Source organism: Theropithecus gelada, chromosome 14 (genome assembly GCF_003255815.1).
Source record: "Theropithecus gelada isolate Dixy chromosome 14, Tgel_1.0, whole genome shotgun sequence".
NCBI lineage: Eukaryota > Metazoa > Chordata > Mammalia > Primates > Cercopithecidae > Theropithecus > Theropithecus gelada.
This window is the reverse complement of record NC_037682.1, coordinates 109,499,117-109,519,576: the sequence shown is the minus strand read 5'-3', so window position 1 is coordinate 109,519,576 and position 20,460 is coordinate 109,499,117. Positions and strand designations below refer to the sequence as shown.

General features: G+C 49.7%; 1 protein-coding gene across 1 annotated transcript; it reads right to left on the bottom strand.

Moving 5' to 3' along the window:
- Positions 1-2,113: 2,113 nt before the first annotated feature.
- IL10RA (interleukin 10 receptor subunit alpha) lies at positions 2,114-17,479 on the bottom strand. Its single transcript, XM_025356216.1, has 7 exons — positions 17,298-17,479; positions 15,222-15,342; positions 14,112-14,290; positions 10,195-10,364; positions 9,456-9,606; positions 7,895-8,016; positions 2,114-4,894 (listed from the first exon to the last, which is right to left on the bottom strand). The coding sequence occupies exons 1-7, from the start codon at positions 17,362-17,364 to the stop codon at positions 3,962-3,964; spliced, it is 1,743 nt and encodes a 580-aa protein (XP_025212001.1). The 5' UTR covers positions 17,365-17,479; the 3' UTR covers positions 2,114-3,961.
- Positions 17,480-20,460: the final 2,981 nt, after the last annotated feature.

Here is a 20,460-nt window from a genome sequence, read left to right as displayed (position 1 = left end):
GCCACTTACGCAGCAGACTGCCAGTGGTCCCAGGTGGTCACGGCCTACGGCTTCCCTTGCTGTGCTGTTCACATGTGGGGCTCAGATACGTTCCACCCAAAGAGCAGTGTGGGCTCAGGGGGTGGGGCCCAGCCTCCTAGGGACTGTGTGTCTTCTGTGAAAGTGTGGACACTGAGGCGGGGGGATGGATATATGTTGGGTAGACAAGGCACACCCTGACTATGGCTATTTACAAAGTTGGGAAAACACAGTTCTGTTGAATTTCCTCTTCAGTCAGTGGTGGCCCATTTACCCCCTCTCCTTACTAAGAGGAAGTTCCATTAGCTCACAGAAAGACAGCATCACGCATTCCTCAGCTTGGAAAAGCCCTTGAAGGAGATTGCTCAGTTGAAGAACAGCTGGGGCCTTCTGTTGGTGACTGTAATCCGAAGTCCCAGGAAACCTGCAAGTGTCTCATCAGCCCTAGCTGCTTGGAAGGACTCACTCAGTTTCTCCCAAGGGCCTAGTGTGAGTGGTTACAGAGCAGCCTCAAAGCAGAGGTGAACCAGCGCAAACTCCTACTCATTCCACAGAAACGGAGCAGGCACGGTCCACAGCACGGGCTGCATCTTCTGACTTCCTTCTGTCCTGCAAGCTGCTCCTTGATCTGTCATATCCAACCAAACTGGCTGCAGTTCCTTGAATGCAATTCCTTTTACTCTCTGAATCTTTATATTTACATCTCAGGGGCCTTTTCCATGCGGAAGAAGCCATCGCTAACACCTCATTTCCAGGAGAAAGTGACGAACACTACTTTTCTTTCCAGTCTTGACAAGAGGGCTCTAGGGCAAAAGCCTGAGCAGGTCTGAAATGGTGTGATATTAGTCAAGTTCTCTGAAGATGATAGGATCAGCACTTCCTCAGAACTAGTTATTTTCTCAGAATGAATGGGTTAAGGCAAGATTGGAGATGACACAGGGCAAGAGAGGTGAGGGGTCCCCATTTACCTGCTAGGGGATCCAGGTAGGACAAAGAGAAAAGCCACCCAGTGGCTGGGCGTGGTGGCTCATGCCTGTAATCCCAGCACTTTGGGAGGCCGAGGTGGGCGGATCAAGAGGTCAGGAGATCAAGACTATCTGGGCTAACACAGTGAAACCCCGTCTTTACTAAAAATACAAAAAAAAATTAGCCGGGCGTGGTGGTGAGTGCCTGTAGTCCCAGCTACTCAGGAGGCTGAGGCAGGAGAATAGGGTGAACCCAGGAGGCGGAGCTTGTAGTGAGCCGAGGGCCGCCACTGCACTCCAGCCTGGGCGACAGAGCGAGATTCCATTGAAAAGAAAAGAAAGAAGAAAAAAGAAAAGAAAATAAAAGAGCACACCCAGGAAGCTCAGTCCGCGGGCCTGGGTTTGTTCTACCCACTGGGCTGAGCATGGGGAGAAATTCAAACCCACGTGGGGTTTTTCATGATGGAGCAGGCTGCTTCTAGAATAGAGTGCAGAAGACTTCCACACTTAGGAGAACCACTGCTGGGACACACCTCCTGGGTGACGGGAGCCAGGGACAGGGCTCCGGAGACAGAGCTCCGGGGAGGTCCGGTTTGCTGTCTTCCTGGAAAGGAGGGATTTCCAGGTTCTTCTCTCCACATTGTCAGAACTCACATCCAAAACGTTGCATTGTGCTTTCCACTGTTTCCTTTTCTGTCTTCTGAAAGAGCCCCGCTGCATGCTCCTTATCGCTTTCATTTTCACCTGCTTCCAAGAAAAGCTGCCCATTTCTCTTTACAGCCTTAACAGCCAATGACAGCTATTTGCACATGGGGACCACCACATGCCTGGCACCATGTTAAACTTTTTACGTGCAATTTCATTTAAACCTCACAACAACCCCATGGGGAGTTGTCAACTCCACATGACGAGTGGGGAAATGAAAACCTGGAGGGGATAAGTAATGGGCCCAAGGTCACAATACAGGTAGCACGAGGACTCCCTGGGTCTGTCGGATTTGAGCCTGAGTCCTCGGCCCTGTTTCCTTAAAGTGACATCACACATCCCACCCATTATCACCCTCCTCATTATCAACACCTGAGTCCTCCATAAGCCACTGTGCCATCAGCAATCTGACTGGTTTCACACGATTCCTGTGATCTTGACAATTTATTGGAATAAAAACATGTATCACTCATTGACAGAGCTTTGTGTTCAAGGCACATTCATACCCATTTCCTCAGCAGAACCTTACATCCCTATGGATTAGACAAGTCAGTCATTATTTTGCAGATGAGGAAACTGAGGCTGCAAGAGGATAAGTGACTTCCCCAAGGTCACATCCCTGGGAACAGCAGAGTCAGAGCTAGAACTTCAGGGCTCCTGAGATATCCAGAATTATTTCACTGTGCAATGCTGCCTCTCCAATAAATAAAGGAACAAAATAAATAAATAAAGCTTTCAAGGGAACCCTGAGGAATCCTCCCTCAAGCCTGTCTCCAGAGGGAGCTCAGTTGCCAGACTGGCACCTAAGAGCACTCTGGCAGAGGGGTAGGGGTCATGGCTGGATTCCCTGGGCCAGAATGTCTGTTTTCAGAATGCTCCAGAGAAAGGCAGGGCTCAGAGATGACTCTGGATGGCACGCACAGGCCTGTCCCCTCACAGCTTCCATGCCTGTGGACTGAACTGCCTTTGTTTGAAGACAGATTCCAAATGGCCTATGGGGAGGCAGGGCCCATAATGCCCCCTTCTGGGGCTGTGTCTGATACTGTCTTGGCATGACACCATGGACTCCCACTGGATCTGTTAGCCCCTGGCATGAGAAACAAGCCGGCTTGGTAGTCCATGGACAGTATCTACTTTTTCCCAGGGCCAGCTTGGCTAATACCCAGCAAACATGGAGGACCCCCTAAAGGTGGAGTCCTTCTTTCACAGAAGGGGAAATTGAGGCCCTCTGACAAGTGGCTAGTCCAAAGTCACACAGCTGAACACCAAGAAGGCAGGGACCCCAGCTCAGTGCCCAGTGGCTTATCCTCTGGGTCTGTAGCTGGATATTAGCAGCAAACACAAGCACAGACCTCCAACCCTGACTCTCTGGGGCTGGCATGAGCTGGTGTCCAAGCCCAGAGGCTGCCCAAAGGGCTGAGTTATGACCAATACAAAAAAACCACGGCTTCTCTGGAACTTGTCAGCAAGATGGTGTGGCAGCAGGGTGGGGATGTGAGTGGCTGGGCCACAGCCAGTGCCCCAGGGGAATGCCACTCCATTTGCTGGACAGAGGGAGATATTTGCAGATGGGCACCACAGCTACCCTCCAGAGGGATGGGTTCTGAGCTGGAAGCCCCATCCGGGGTCTCAGCTCCCTTTGTCTCCCCCCGGTGAATCCATTATGATGTGTTTGAGTGTCCAGAAAATATATACCTTAAGATCTTCCAGTGACAGGCTTCCTGCCTCAGAGGCCTGATGGGGGAACCCATGTGACCACCCCAGAGATCAAACTCGGCCTCCATATCCTCCTTTTTCCCCTAAAAACCACCCCAGCAGCAAGGCCCTGAAGCTTCCATTCCCATAGCCCTTCTTCCTGCTGGAGGCCCTGATGCTTGGGTGGCCTAAGCTGGGAGGTCTGGCTCTGAGCTGACTTCAACCTGGCGGCCTCACCACAACAGAAAGCCCCATGGTTCCCCTGAGCAAATAATCCTTTATGATACAAGAAAGAGTTCCGAGGAGGGAGAAGGTCCCTGCCTTTCTCAGCTCTGCCAGAGTCTGCAGGGCCCCAGTCAACAGAACGGGTCAGTGCCCCCCACACTCTGCACTAGTTCAGTGAGGTGACCTCCTCCTGCCCCAGGCATTCTGACCAGCCCTGCAGGGCCTGACTGGGGCCGTCCCCAGTGGACTTGCAGAAAAGTGCCCAGACTGCCTTGTGCCTTACTTCGGCCTTGGTTGCCCCTCCTCCGGGTCCAGGCAGAGGAGCAGGCATGGTTAAAACCAAAAGCAGCCTCTCAGCTCGAGTCACTCGAGTGCAGGCTAGAGATGAGGGGCAGGGTGACCAGGTCTGAGTTAAAGCTGCCCAGGAGACCACCTGGGGCTGCCACACAGCCTAGAGGGGCAAGGTCATGGGCAAAGCTCCAGTCAGATGTTCCCAGGTCACTGCAGCTGCTCAAGGCCAGGAGTGACCATTCCTCAGTGGGCTGGTTCCACTGTTCAGTTGGGGTCCCCGAGGAAGCCAGAGTCATTTCTAGGGGATCCTGTTTCAAATAGCCCTTGGCCAGGGCTGGTGGATGCAAGCCTGCCTCGTCATCCAGGCATCCCCTGAATTTGGGCCCAAGGCCACCTGTCAGGGGCAATTCTTCCTCCAGGCAGCCTGTCTTGGTTGCCTTCTCCTCAGCGCATCTGGTCTGCCTCAGGTAGCCCCGGAATACCACAGCAGTTGGGTCTTGTTCCGCAGGCACCTCAGGCTCTGGGGGACTGTCATGGCCCAAGGCTGAGCCACCCTGTGTGTCCCCAGCCTGGCCCTCAGAGTTTTGAACTAGGCCAATGCCACTGTCATCCTGGCCCCTGCTGTCGCTCCCTACCTGCTGCTCCCAGGTGGGCCCAGTGCTGGGGCTCAGGCTGGGCTCCTGCAGGCAGATCCCGCTGTCCGTGCTATTGCTGCTGCCATTACTGCAGCTGTCGCCCAGCTCAGGGGGCTCTCCATTTCCCAGCATTCTGTCAGCCTGGGGGTGAGGGTCAGGGAGGAGGAACTGGGGCTCTTCAGTCTGCAGGGATGGTTTGGTACTGCCAAAGCCACTGTCCGTGCTGCCATGCAGGTCCGAGTTCCTCAGCTCTGGTGACACCTTCAGGAAGGCCTCCTCATCAAGCGGGTGGATGGTGTCTTGGGTCTCTGGGGAGGGACGCTGGCTGATGAAGATGAAGGCGTTGGGCTTCTTGAAGAGCTGGGGAAGAGAGGGCAGAGTGAGAGAGGCGGGAGTCACCTTCCAGCACCCATCCCAGTGCTGCCGGGGAAGGCCAGGCCCAGGAGGAGAGCTCAACGGAGGGGACTACAGTCTTAATTACACTGCAATGTGTTCTGTTTTGTTTTCAAATCCAGCTTTCCTCCTAATGCTATTCCCAGTTTGGCTCAGTCCAGATACATAAGAGGCTTGTATTCTTGGGCCCAGATGGAGTAACGGGCAGAACCAGGGTGTGCTGAGCATGGTGAAAACTCTCAGGTGGCTCCATCCACAGTGCTTTTCAAACCTGAAAGCAGGCTAGACCCACCTAGAAGCGTGTTTCAATCTTTTTTGACTATGACTCAAAATCAGAAATAAGTTGCATAATGACTTGTATATATACCCGTATGTAAATAACTGAAACCAGTTTCACAAAATAATACTCATCATTATGAGCTGTGCCACAATATTTCTGCAGTTCTTATTCTATTGTATCCTACTCTATGCCCTCCTGCCCATTTCATTTTCTAAAATTCTGGATGTGAGGCACCAAATTAATTTCTCTATGCCCCCAGTCATGACTCACACGAACACGGTGGCTGCAGTGTGGGGCAGTGGCACAGGTGTGGAACTCGCAGAGAAGGGGCTGCTCTCCGTTAATCGCCAAGGGTTTTAAGGAAGTCACATAACCCCTCTGCCCTAGCCACACTGGTGTTCTTTCTGTCCCAGAACACATCAAGCACCAGACTGCCTCAGGGCCTTTGCACATGCTCTCCCTGGTGCTTGAAATGATCTCAGCACTTTATATGGCTGTGTCCTGTTCATGGTTTAGGTCTCAGTTCAGATGTCACTTCTTCAGCAAAGCCTTCCCGAATACCTTGACTAAAGCAGTACTCCTGCCACTCTCTCCACATTAACCCTGTTACTTCTTCCTAGCACTTTGTTCCTAGAATTATTTTACTTGTCTGTTTTCTGTCTCTCACCATACACACACTCACTTACTCCACATTCCCAAAAGAACACAAACTCCTTGAGGGCAGGAACTGTCTAGTGTTGTTTACTACCCTGTCTCCAGAGTCTAGACTGAGCTGGCACACAGTAGGCCCTCCTAAGCTCTGCCGACGGACTCACTGACTCACTGTTGCACATCTGCCCTCATTTCCTTGGTACATGATGATTCAAATGCAGCTCTGATTGGTTGAGTCCCTATTCCTATCACATTGTTTGGTGATTTAGGATGTGTCCCCTAGAGCCAGACTTCATGGGTTCAAATCCCAGCTCTGACTCTTACCAGCTTTGTCACCCTGATCAAATTACTTCCCCTCTCTGTGCTTTAGCTCCTCATCTGTAACATGGAAATAATGACAGAACCTGCCTTCTTATGTTGTAGTTAATGTGTCTACAGTGCTTAGAACAAAGTGTGGTACATAGAAGGTGCTCAATAAATATATGTTGAATTGAACTTTACCCTCCAATAATTCTGTAAGAGAAGTATTATTACCTCTATTTCCTAGAGGAGAAAACTGAAGCTCAGAGAAGTTAAATGACTTGCACAAACAGTAAAGAACACATCTGGAATTCATCCTCAACTGTCCTGATTTGAAATTCCTTTCTTGTCCAATAATACTTACCTTGATGAACTGTTGAAAGATCAGATCAAACAAGCTAATGAATGAGAACAAACTAATGAATGTGCCAATGCTCTGTGCATTAGAATTTATTCATGTGGTGATGACTACGATCATCAGATGAAGGGAACTGTGTTATATTTATCCTGAAGAGAAAAAACCCTCAAGGACAAGTCAGTTCTGTGATCCAAAAGTACAGAAGGGGCAGGGTGCGGTGGCTCATGCCTATAATCCTAGCACTTTGGGAGGCTGAGGTGGGCGCATCACTGGAGATCAGGGGTTCGAGACCAGCGTGGTCAACATGGGAAAACCCCGTGTCTACTAAAAACATAAAAATTAGCTAGGCATGCTGGTGCGCACCTGTAATCCCGGGAGACTAAGGCAGGAGAATCATTGGAACCTGGGAGGTGGAGGCTGCAAGTGAGCTGAGATTGCGCCACTGCACTTGTCTCTCTTCTTGTTTTCCCTAGAGATCCCAGGATCCCTCTGGAGATTCCCCTTCCAGTTGTGGGGCCCCTGCCTTGCAGATGGAGCTGGGTCCTTCCCAGCTGATCCCTTGGCCATCGTGCAGTAGTGACAGCTACGGGGGCTATGGTGGGCAACCTTCGATGTGGCCTGAACTCCAGGCCAGAGACAGGCCGAGGTTTGGAAAATGCTGCCCAATCTTTGCAAGCTGAGTTTTGGAGGCTGGCTTGCCACAAATGTATCATTTGTCAGTATGATGTAGCAAGAGGACACACCCTGGGAGGGGAGGAGGGCTTGGCCTCCTCATGAGCCCCTCCCTGCCCCAGCCCGCATCCCCTCTCCACTGGCTGGCCCAGCATCCCCACCGCCTCCCAGCGTCCTCTCTCCTCTGGCCCACTCTAACAGCAGCCCAAGGACCAGCACCTCTGGCCTTTCCTTCTTCCTCTGTTGTGGAATACCCATGGCCACTAGCTGTGGGAAAGTGGGCTCCATCCCTGATGCTTCCTGGTTGTGTGGTCCTGTGTGTGTCATAATCTCTCTGTGCCTCAGTTTCCTCACTTATGAAAAGGGGTTAAAACTATGCCTCATTATCAGAGATGCAATGCACAGGGGCTAGTCCATGGCCAACTACTAGTAGATCATACCAAAATGGCTCGTGGTCATTGAGGTTTGTGATTCCATGTGTCTTATCTGAGCTACTGGATGGCAACATTCTTGGTACTGGGCTTCATGTTCACTTCCTCCCTCTGTCCCTACAGAGACTGATGAAGGTATCTCCCAATCACACCAGGGCTGAGAGCAGAGGCGAGCTGAGGCAATGGACTGTCTGGGAGGAAAAGAGCTCCCTGCCCTCCTGGAAGCTCTGGTGTGGCTGGGAAGGATGGGGCAGTGACCTCCTTGCAAGACTCACCAGGACCCTGGGCAGCTTCTTTCGGCGCCGCACATACAGCTGGAGGGCCAGGCAGTAGGCCAGGGCTCCGGAGAGCAGCAGGACAAAGGCAAAGAAGATGATGACGTTGGTCACGGTGAAATCTGCAGGCCAAGAGAGATGTGTTTGTGGCCTGGCCCCATGGAGCATGGTGATTCTTGTCATAGGACTCTGGTCCCATGAAATCCATTGGCCACTGTCAGGAACCATTCAGTGGCCCAAGGCAACCTACAGGCCACAGCTCTAGATGAGTCTAGGTTTCTGCGAATCCCCACCTGGTCTTCCAAACCATGCCCTGAAGGATGCCCTTAGGAGATGCACTGACTGCTTCCAGCTCTCTGCACACGACTCTCATCACAGCAAACAGAACAGCGAGGCAGGATGGTATAGCAGGTAAGAGTCGAGGCTCTGGGGGCTGCTAGATCCGGGTTCAAGTCCCAGCTTCACCACTTACTAGCTGTGCAATTGTGGACAAATTACTTACTCTCTCGGAGCCACCAACCTCATAAGGCAGTTGTGAAGTACACAGCACTGACCACGTACCAATACCATGAGATTCTTTTAACTTTTATACTTATAGGAGGTAAATACTGTCATCAGCCCCATTGTTACAGATTAGTATCCTGAAGCACATAGAAGTTAAGTAATTTGCCCAAAGTCATACACCTCAAAAGTAGTAAAGCTGAGATTTGAACAGAACTATTTCATGTATCAGTGAAAGAATGTATGAAAAACTCTTAAGGCTGCCTGATACCCACTTGGTGCCTTACTCTGCATTGAGACTTAAATGACACTGAGCTGTTGAGTGTCCTTCATCAACTGAAATTTGTTGCAGATCTAGCAGGAGTCACTTTCGTCTTTGCCAGACCCTGCCCACACTGGACTGGGCCCTCCCAGAGCACTTACTGTTGGCCTGATTCACTGGGCGCTGGACATCTCATCAGCTGTCCAGAGAGAGTTGCTTGTTACAGTCTCCTCTGTGCACACTGTATCTCCCCAGCCGGGACGCGAGATCCTCCTAGGCAGGACCGTGGCCTCCACGTCCTCTATTCTCTCCCTCCCCCTACAGCCCCGGCACCTGACTGACAGCCTGGAGCAGGATTTGCTGACGTTAGCAGCTCTGGTGAGGAGCGGAGCAGAGTAGGGGAAGTAAGGAGAAGCCCTTTGTATCCCTGGCTCTGAGGAAGAACAGCAGAAGACCTTAACAACAGGAACTAGCACAGCTGACTGACGACGGCCTGGGGGAGGGGGATGTTGTTGGGAAACATCACTGCGCTCCAGTGGGAGGACCCTAGATCACAAGAGACCTGGTTCTGCCACCAAGTCCTAGCTGTGCAACCCTAGGAAGCTGCTAATACTGAGTCTCAGTTCCCTCATCTCTAAAACGAGGACAGTAGGACCTCTCTCCTATTAAGGATGCAGAGCTATATGAAGCAGCACCTAACACAGTGGCTGGCACCAGCTTCCCGGGTGCACGCATTTTGGATTGCACCAGGCCCTCCCAGTCTCCCTCCCCATGCTGAGAGCAGCCCGGCTGACTCACACTGCCTGGTGAGGGAGACGCACTCCTCTTTAGACCACATCCCCTTGTTAGTTCGGGAAGTGACAGATGGTTTCACCTGGACACAGAACTCTCCCACTTCTCCAGAGGTTAGGAGGCTGAAGTTTTCATGTTTTACTTTCTTGTGTGTGAACTGGAACAAAAATGATAGCAATTAACAAAATCATTTTATTTCATGGCACACAGACACTGAGAGCTGGCGGGCCTTTAGAGGTGATTTCAGCCAAACCCCTTCAGTATCCTTTGTGTAAGATAACAACCCCCACAATTACCAAGGCAGCACATGATCTCTTTAATGACCACAATTTTATTTTGTATTTTAAAAGAAAAAGCAGTGTTTGATAGATGCTGAAGATCTTCTCAGAAGGGGCTGAAATCAACTGTGGTGGAGAGGAAAGAGGGTGGATTTTGCAGATACCAGCTCTCCCATACCAGGGGTGCCTTCTGTTAGGTTACATAGCCTCTCAGAGCCATATTGCTTCATCTAGAAAGGCTCTGGGGTGCCCAATTGCCCTAGTAGGCAATGCCTTTGAGGAGCATCTCACAAGAGCATAGCTCTGAGGGCTGAGGTGGGTTCTGCTCCCTTCTCTGCTCACCTACCATCCCAGACCCTCCCTTTAGTCCACAAGCAAAATTCCCAATGGCACACAAGGGTGCTTCCAGCCCAGGGGACAGGGAAGCCAAGGGAGCTCTGGTTCTGGGGCCTTGGGGAACTCCATACCGTAAAGTTTCCCGGCACCTTGCGAATGGCAATCTCATACTCTCGGAAGTGACTGAAGATGCTTTCATATGTGTCATTTGCAGGGGCCATCTTGGGCCTGGGGGGCTGAATCTTCCCAAGGATGAAGCCATTGTGGATCTCTAGCTTCACACTGCCAACTGTCAGAGTCACTAAATGGAGTGGAGTGGGGGGGCAAAACCATGAGACCTGAGGGCTGAGGAGGGCTTGGGTGTCCCCCGCCAAGACTTTGCCTCCAGAATGAAGCTTAATTAAAACCTAGGCCACAGGTTTGTCAATGCGGCAGAATGTAAGGGCACTTTAGGGAGCACATTAAAAATACATATACCCTAAAATCAGATGCATCAACCAATGGAATATGATGGAGAGCCCAGAGATAAACCCACAATTGATTTTCAACAAAGGGGCCAAGAACACACAACGGGAAAAGAACAGTCTCTTCAATAAATGGTGTTGGGAAAACTGTATATTCACAAACAGAACAATGAAAATAGATCTTTGTCTCACCCCTTACATAAGAATCAACTCAAAATGGATTAAAGACAAATGTAACACCTGAAACTATAAAAACCACTAGAAGAAAACCTGGGGCAAAGTTCTAAGACGTTGGTCTGGGCAAAGATTTCTCGGATATGATCCCCAAAGCACAGGCAACAAAAGCAAAAATAGACAAATGGGATGGCATTACACTAAAGAGCTTCTGCACAGCAAAAGAAACAATTACTAGAGTGAAGAGACAATCTATGAATGGGTGGAAAATATTTACAAATGTACATTGAATAAGGGGTTAATATCCAAAATATACAAGGAACTCAGACTACTCAATAACAAGAAAACAAATAAACCTGCTTTTAAAATGGGCAAAGGACTTGAATAGACATTTAAAAGAAGACATACAAATGGCCAACAGATACATGAAAAAATGGCCAACATCTCTAATCATCAGAGAAATGCAAATTAAAACCACAATGAGATACCACTTCACACCTGTTAGATTGGCTATTCTCCAAAAGATGGAAGTAACAAGTGTTGGCAAGGATGTGGTGAAAAGGGAAACCCTTGCACGTCGCTGGTGGTGAATTTCTCAGCCATTGTGGAAAACAGTATGGATATTCCTCAAAAATCTAAAAATAGAACTACCATGTGATCCAGCAGTTCTCACTACTGGGTATATATTACTTAATTAAGAATTAAGTAATAGAGTGCTTGGAATTTTCTTTAAAATGCTAAAGTAAATTTCATGGGGGGATATTGATGACCCTCCCTACCACCAATTACTTTAAAATTGGCCTAGTGTTTGCAGTTACTAAAGATATTGAAATTAGTGTATTGAAGAGATACCTGTATCCCCGTTCACTGCAGCATTATTCATGACAGCCAAGATATGGAAATGCCCACCAACAGATGAATGAGTTTTTAAAATGTGGTATGTGTATACAACAGAATCCTGTTCAGCTTTGAAAAACAGGAAACTGAGGCCTGGTCCAGTGGCTCACGCCTGTAATCCTAGCACTTTGGGAGGCTGAGGCGGGTGGATCATTTGAGGTCAGGAGTCTGAGACCAGCCTGGCCAACATGGTGAAACCTCATCTCTACTAAATATACAAAAGTTAACCAGGCGTGGTGGCATGTGCCTGTAATCCCAGCTACTCAGGAGGCTGAGGCAGGAGAATCTCTTGAACTCGGAAGGTGGAGGTTGAAGTGAGATGAGATCAAGCCATTTCACTCCAGCCTGGGTGACAGAGCAAGACTTTGTCTCAAATTGAAAAAAAAAGGAAACTGTCATTTGGGAAAACACAGATGGACCTAGAGGACATCATTAGCGAAATAAGCCAGGTGCAAAGAGATAAATACCATAAGATCTCACTTAGGTATAGAATCTAAGTAGAATTATTTTAGAATTCGATTCCTAGAAGTAGAGAGTAGAAGGGGTTACTAGAGGCTGGAAGGAGGCAGGTGGGGGGACGTGAATAGGGAACAAGGAGAGGGGTACCAAGTTACAGTGAGACAGGAGGAATAAGTTCTGGTGCCTATTGCATGGCAAGGTGAATGCAGTAATAATAATGGACTGTATATTTCAAAATAGCTAAAAGATAACATTTTAAATGTTTCTGGCACAAAGAAATGCTAACTATTTGAGGTGATAGATATTCTAATTACCTTGATTTGATCATTCCACAAGGTATATATGTATTATGTATACATAACACTGTACCTCATAAAAATGCAGAATTATTACTTGTCAATTAAAAATGAAACAAAAACTTTTTTTATAAAATGTTTTCAATACTTTACTGTTTTGTTTTTGTTTATTTGTTTGTTTTTTTGAGACAGAGTCTCCCTCTGTTGCCCAGACTGGAGAGCAATGGCTTGATCTTGGCTCACTGCAGCCTCTGCCTCCTAGGTTCAAGTGATTCTCCTGCCTCAGCCTCCCTGAGTAGCTGAGACTACAGGTGCATGCCACCAGGCCCTCTTCATTTTTGTATTTTTAGTAGAGATGGGGTTTCACCTTGTCAGCCAGACTGGTCTTGAACTCCTGACCGCAGGTGATCTGCCCACCTCGGCCTCCCAAAGTGCTGGGATTACAGGCGTGAGTCACCGTGCCTAGCCCAACACTTTACTGTTAAGCATAATATTTACGGTAGGTGTGTGTAGATAGATACCTTTCTACAGGTTAGGACATTTTCTTTCTACTTTACCTTTGCTGAGATTCTCTTTAAATGTCGTTTTCTTTTCTGAATAGTTAATGTGATAAATTGCATTGATTACATTTTTATGTAGAAATTTCGGATAGACACAAAAGTAGAAGAGAATATAATGATTTCCAAAGTCCCAGCTTTAGTAATTGCAAATGCTAGGCCAATTTTAAAGTAATTGGTGGTGGGGGAGGGTCATCAATATCCCCACATGAAATTTACTTTAGCATTTTAAAGAAAATCCCAAGCACTGTATTAGTTAATTCTTAATTACTTAAGTATGTATCTCTCACATATCACACCTTTGTAAATATAACTACCATGCTGTTATCACCTATAACAAACAAATACCTAGTAATATGCCCTAAAAACCATTTCATATACAAATATGGCCAGTTCCTCAAAAACGCCTTTTTATAATTGCCTTGCTCAAATCAGAATACAAAGAAGAACCAAACATTTAAAAAAAAAAATACAGATGCCCTGGGCCCATTCAAGACACAGTTAGCTTGGATTTCCGAGCCTGGGCCCTGGAAATAGGTATTTGAAACACCCTTGCTGGGAAATGTTTCTGCACCAGCTGAGCAGTGCCCGGTGAGCAGGCACTGGGGAGCCAATGACCTCCCAGACCATCGGCTCTAACTCTGAATCCTACAGCGAGGTCTCTGTGCACACAAAACTTTCTTAATCCCAACTGGTGGGATGCAAAATCCCATTGAGTTGGGGGCTTATCCTTTCTTCTTACCTCTCCAGAAAGGGATCCGTAACTTCTCTTTAGTAGCACTTCCCATTTCAAAGGGATGACCCCTGGGTGTTCACCCCTAAAGAAGCGGGTGGCTCACCTGAATTCTGCCTACTGCTTGCTGCCCTATGCTGAGTGTTCATGGATTCACTTCCTCTCCCTGAACCCTCCCTCAAAAAACAAGTTCACAGGCCTGCACCTGGTGACTCAGCTGCCCCAATCCACCCCAAGACCTCTCTTCTGTAGGATAAAAAACTCCAGTTCCCTTTTAAATCTTAAACAACTTGGGCTCTATTTTATCTAACGTTCTCCAAAGTCCTGCCCTGTTTGGGCAACTAGTTCTCCAGCCAGGGAGCCTGGCTGACGTGGTAAGCTATGGTAATAGACAGAAAAGCTCTAGACTAGAGTTCCTGGCTGGAAGGGACTTCAGAGACATGTTCTAAGTCAAGGGAGGAAAAGCACCTTCATCCAGAGAGAAGCGGGTGTTGGTGACGGTCCAGTTGGAGTGCCGGCTGCCGTCCACAGCACGCACTCTGGCCCGGTAGCCATTGCTGCGGTACAGGTCCAAGGTCACCGCGGTAAGGTCATAGGACAGGGCCTGGCTACAGTTGGAGATGGAGTTCCAGGGCCCTATTCCATACCTGAAGAGATACGAGGTTAGGCACTGGAAAGGAGCTTGTGCTCAATCCTACCTCCTTTAAGGGAGACGCAGGAGGCCAGGAAGAGAGCTCCCACAGTGGGAGAAACTGGGACAGCCCTCAGGCTATATCCTCTAGTCCACGGCAGCTCATTGTGAGGGGTCTCCCTTGGTCCTGGGACCCTGTACCAATTTCCATGTGGTCTAGAAGATTTTTAGACAGGAATACGAGTAGTCCCAGCTCTTCCAGAAAGCCTTGCTAGCTCCTACAGCACAGCCCAGTCTCTCCCTTCTCATTGTGTTTGCAGTCATTAGGGTTCCCCTGTTGTCTGGCTATACTGTGGATGCTTCTCCTGCTTTTCCAGTAAGACAGAAAAGCCTTGGAGGCCAGAGGTGGTGGCTCATGTCTATAATCCCAGCACTTTGGGAGGCTGAGGTGGGCGGATCCCCTGAGGTCAGGAGTTTGAGACCAGCCTGGCCAACATGGTGAAACGCCGTCTCTACTAAAAATGCAAACATTAGCCAGGCATGGTGGTAGGCTCCTGTAATCCCAGCTACTAGGGATGCTGAAGTGGGAGAATTGCTTGAACCCAGGAGGCAGAGGCTGCAGTGAGCTGAGATTGCACCACTGCACCCCAGCCTGGGGGACAGAGTGAGAAGCTGTCTTAAAACAAAACAAAAGAAAAAAAAGAAAAGCCTTGGTGCAAAGGCTTTTCTTACTCTGGAGTGAGCAAAGGCTCTGGCCTTTTCACCCAGAGCTCCCGCATATTGCTCAACACAGGAGTCTCAATCAGTACTTGCCATCTGCTGGCTTTGTGTCAGGGGCCCTCAGGCACTCACTTCATTAACAAGGCAGGTATCTTCCCATACTAGGGGAGTGTGGGACTAGGCAGGGATTCACTCTTCCCTCCCCTTCCCTCTTCCCCTTTCCTCACCTCAGGAGTGCCACTTCATAGCAGGTACTTTCAGACTGATTTGGGATGGGTTTCCAGTGGAGGATGTGGTGGAAAAATTCTGCTTCAAACCACACAGATGGCGGGCTGGGCAGCTCTGTCCCTGGGGAGAAGAATGTCAGTACCACAGCTGGGAGGACCCACCCCCCAAGGATAAGGAGGAGGCTGGGGATGGTGGCAAGCAATACAACAGCTACCATTTCTTGAGTGCTTTACTATGAGCTGAGTGCTGGGCTAAGTACTTTACATATGTTCCATTTAATTAGCACAGTAGCCCTACACAGCAGGCATGGATGACCCCAATTTTATCAAAGAAGAAAGGCAGGTTCAGAGAGGTTGTGACTCACCCGAGGCCAGTAGAGCCAGTAAGGGGCAGAGTGGGCATATGAATCCAGATATATCTGATTCTAGAGCTAATGTGTCTCCCTAAATCACTGTCCTGTGCTGTCTGTGATCAGAAGCTGCAGTGGTGGCTGAGAACAGCCAAGCTGAGTCTGATGCCTCCCAGGGAAGAAGGCAGGGGCCGAGGGCTAAGCAAGTTGGCAATAAGCTCTCAGATGTGTTAGTCGCTGGCTCTGCCCAATCCCTGTCTCTGCTCTAGCACTATTCCTAGGCTTGACCCCATCCCCACACCTGGTCCCCAACTTGGCTTGGCCCAGGCTCCAGCTCAAAGCCATCTCATTAAGTACACAGACAGCCCGCTTGCTGACATCTGCCTGCTTCTCTTCACAGGTCTCCTGGGCTCCCCAAGCTAAGTGCTTGCCTCATTCCCTAGTTTCTAGAAGGGCTTTGCCTGTAGCCAGATGCCCAACCCCTGGCTGGGCAAGGACAGATGGAATAAGTCAGCTCTGGCTCTACACATGACTGAGGACATCCCCACAAGAGCTGGCACCTGTAGCTCCCAGGCAAGATACTCAATACCAATTCCTAGCTCCACTCTCCCTTTACCCCTAGTACACACCATTCACCATGGGAAACACTGCTGAACCCATTGTCTTCTTTGTAAGAATGCAACAAACATTTCTACTTTAAGAGTCTTGCTGATCAAGCAGACTGAAGTATGTGCAAGGCCAATGGCTGGTTGATTCCCCTTCTCTCCTCCTTGACCCCTAAGTTCTCTCCATTTGACAGCGACTCTGCTCCGCTCCCTAGTTTTCTAACTTCTCGACATCTCTCTAATCATGCACCTGTTTTTTATTTATTTTTTCGGGGATGCTGTCATCTGTCTCTTGCTTTCTTTCTTATACCGTCTTTGATCTTCACGTCAGTGCCTTGATTTCGAAACATTAGACGGAAAGTGAAAAACGCAGGGAGTCTTTGTGGTGTTTGGGCTGCACGTCCCCGACTCAGCTCTCGATCACGTGAATGGCTGACTGCATGTTTTACTTTGTATTTTGGTGTCATGAAGAAGCAGTTTCGGTCATTGCTCTCTGTCTCTGCTCTTGGTCCCTCCAACTCCGGGCTCTCTCATTCTCTCTCTGGGGTTTACTTTTCTTAGTGGCAGAAACTTTGCCAGAGAACTGCCTGGGTTAGGAGCCTGAACTAAGGGAAGAGGGAGGCAGGTGGCAGCGGGAGTGAGTTGGGGGCTACAGGTGGAGCACGGGGGATCAGATCGGGGAGATCAGGGAGGGATGAAGGTGAGATGGGAGGAGAACAGAAAGCGGTTAGTTGAAGGACTACGAGAAGGGAGAGTCAGAAGATCAAAATTATTCCCCAAGGGGACAAGAAGTCCCGTCATTTGAACCTAAACAGCAAAAAACCTAGATCTAAACTTAAGGCTCATGGAGAAGTGGGTGGATGATGAGGTTTGCGGGGTGGGGGTTTGGCCTTGCACATACTTCTCTATCCTTCCCAATCCGTCAGTTCCTGTCAGCCTCAGCCTCTTCCACTTCCACAACAGGTAAGCCTGAGATTCAGGTTTGCCAGAGTAAGGGAGCCCGGCCCGGCACCCGTCTCCCCAGAGGGCCAGCCAGCCAGGGCTCTCCACTGGATGGAGAACTTTAACGGAGCGGGCGCGGAGAGGGCAGGGCAGGGAATGGCCGCGTCCCAGAGCCTTACCATGAGCGTCTGAGCCAAGACGGCGACTGAGGAACGCCGCCAGCAGCACTACGAGGCGCGGGAGCATCCTGGGCACGCCGCATCGTCCGGGGCCGGAGCCCAGCCGGCCTGCGCGCCTCCAGCGACCCTTAGGCTGGGACTGACAGCTGCGCCGTCCTCTCCGCCCGCGCCCAGCCGGGCTGACGTCTGCGGGGCGTTGCCTACAGACGCCCCGCCCCCGAGGCCGTGGATGGGGAACCACGTCCCACAGGGAGCCCGCCTGGGGCAAACCCGAGACTGTCCCGGGGCGGAAGCGGGCTCCGGCCACCCCTCCTTTCCCTTGCCCCTGGGCCTCCAGTGCCTTCGGGTCAAAGTGGTCCAGGTAGCCCTGCAGGCCGTGCGTGCGTGCGTTCGTGTGTGTGTGTGTGTGTGTGTGTGTGTGTGTGCAAGTGTTGGGGGGCAGGTGGCCAGGCACAGCCTCGCACCTGAGTGCGGAAGGTCGGGTGAGGGCGTCCGACCCGCTTTTGCTGGGCGTGCCACGGCTTGGCGTTGAAGATATGGCCGCGGCCGCTCCAAATGGGGAGGAGGTAGTTGCAGGCGCTTGAGGGCAAGGGCGCCAGGACGGGGCTTTGGGTCTTGGCGTTGCCCCAGGGCCTCCGTGTGGGGGTCTGAGGACACCGATGAATGAGTACTGCGTAGTCACCTACTTAATTGTTGGAGGGGGGGTCTACGACTAAGCAGTTTATGCAGACCTGCCCCCAAAGTCCCAGGAAACTGAGAGGCCCAAGAAAGAGGCTTTTAACCAGCAGCTTAATAGCTGAGCCTCAAACCGCGATTTTTTTTTTTTTTTAGACAGTCTCGCTCTGTTGTTGCCCAAGGTGGAATGCAGTGGCACAATCTCGGCTCACTGCAACCTTCGCCTCCCAGGTTCAAGCGATTCTCCTGCGTCAGCCTTCCGAATAGCTGGGATTACAGGCATGCGCCACCACGCCTGGGCTAATTTTTGTATTTTTAGTAGAGACGGGATTTCACCATGTTGGCCAGGCTGGTCTCGAACTCCTGACCTCAGGTGATCCACCCGCCTCGGCCCCCCAAAGTGCTGGGATTACAGGCGTGAGCCACCGCGCCTGGCCTTAAACCGTGTTTTAAACTTAGTTTTTCTTCTTTCCTTTTTTCTCTCCCCTCCTGGGCCTCAAGATATCACTTTGAGATAAACTGTGTGTATGTTACCTCTCATCTTAAAATACAGCCTCAGGATGTGCTGTGAACATCCACTCCCTTTCCTGTCCCATACTGTACTCCTGTGCCTTATGCATGGTTATTTACCTACGTGCTTGTTAGGCACACGCTATGCTCTTTTCTGGTCATATATTTCCTTAGATGCCTCAGGAGATGCTTCCTGATAGGGACAAGGCACCTCCGGAATTCTCTCTCCAGCAAAAGCTTACTTCCGGAATTGAACCTACACCCTGCTAAAGAGTAACTAATTTATAACCTGGCAGGATCCACGATTGCACCAGCCCCTCCACCAATTAAGACCATAATTAAAGAGGACCACCCGAACAAGTCATGCTACCTGGCACCTCCTAACCTCACCCTTGCCTTTTCTACATTTCAGATCCTTTCTTTAAAAACCCCTGTGCTCCCCCCGTGAATTGAAGAGTGGAATTGTTTGCTGCTCTTCCCCTGCTAGCATGGCAGCTAGCAGATTTTCCTTTATTATCCATTCTTTCTACAAGCAGCAAGCAGCCAGACCCTTTTGCAGGAACTGACACATCCAGTTCCTTAGAAAAAAAAAACATTTTGTAAGGACATAAACAGAAGCCACGTTTGTGTCTCCACGCTTCACTCCCAGCCCCAAGGCAAACAGACCATAGGGGAAGGGTGATTCAGAAAAGGTGTGTAGGACAGTTGAAGTATGGTAACATCAAAGTTATTTGACCTCAGGGCCAGATTTACAGTAAGTGCTTGCACTTACACAAGGAGCACTTGATAAGCTGGGAATCTCAGAGGCCTTCTGGGAGACTCAGAAGCCAACATGGCCAAAACTGTGGATTAGCATCCAACATGGAGTTGCTTTAGCCTCCATAAGGACTTCTCCCAGCCTCTTTTGGGTTTCCCTCGCTCGCTTGAAATCTGATATTCAGACCAATTTTTGTGTTGGGTAATAGCACTACTGGAGTGCTGGGTAACACCTCAGCCCATCCTCAGTCTCTCATACCTCTGTGTCACTTGGCTCATCTGAGGCCATCTCCAGATGAACCAAAGATGTGAGGATATGGGAGACAGACTGTCCATCACTTTTTCTTGGAGGCTGACCCCTGCTTCAAAGAGTGTGTGTGCATGCACTTGCAGTCATATGATTTGCAGTGGCCAGTCTGTGGATTTGGATTTCACTGTGGTGTGGAGCACGTGTCTGTGAGTCTGTTTGTCAAGTGCATATGCGTGCTTGGGACTGTGTGTGCATCCCTGGAACTCTGCCCTTTTTCTCAGAGAAACCAAAGAAGAGGGACTCAGGACACTTCTGACCAGCAACGCTCCCCTCCAGGTCTGATGCCCCACCCACACGGCCACACCTCACCCTGCCTGTATTGTAGTTTGTACCTTCATTTGGTAGTTCTTGTTTCTGAGCTCTTGTCCTGTGTTCAAGAGGAATGAGGATTCGCTGACAGTTGAAAGGTGAGGATGGGCAGAGAATAATTTTATTGAGTGATGGACCAGCTCTCAGCAGAGAGGAGATGGGGAGGGGGGTGGTTCCCCACCCTCACAGTTGGGTGTTTTTTTTTTCTCATTGTGGCTGGGTCCAGGGCTTTTTCTGGACTGAGAATAGGGAGTGCATGCTGATTGGTTTGTGAGTATGCAAAAAAGGTTAAAGTGAAGACATCACTCAAAGGTAAGCACAACGGTGTAGAAAACCAGTTAGGAAAGGGTAGGTGTATGTAAAATAGGTGAAGGGTGGGGATCAGTCAGAGAAAAATGTGCCAAATGGGAAGACAGGTTCTCAATCTGGTCCGAAGATTTAACTTGTAGCTTGGCTTTCAGGTTTTAAATTGTCTTCAACTTGGAGGTGGGGTTTCACCAGGGATTTGCCCTATCTGCCTAGGCATTTGACTGCCTTCTGTAACTATCACCTGCTCCTGGGAAGTTTCCCTGGCAGTGCCCAGTGCCCACATGGAGGGCCTTA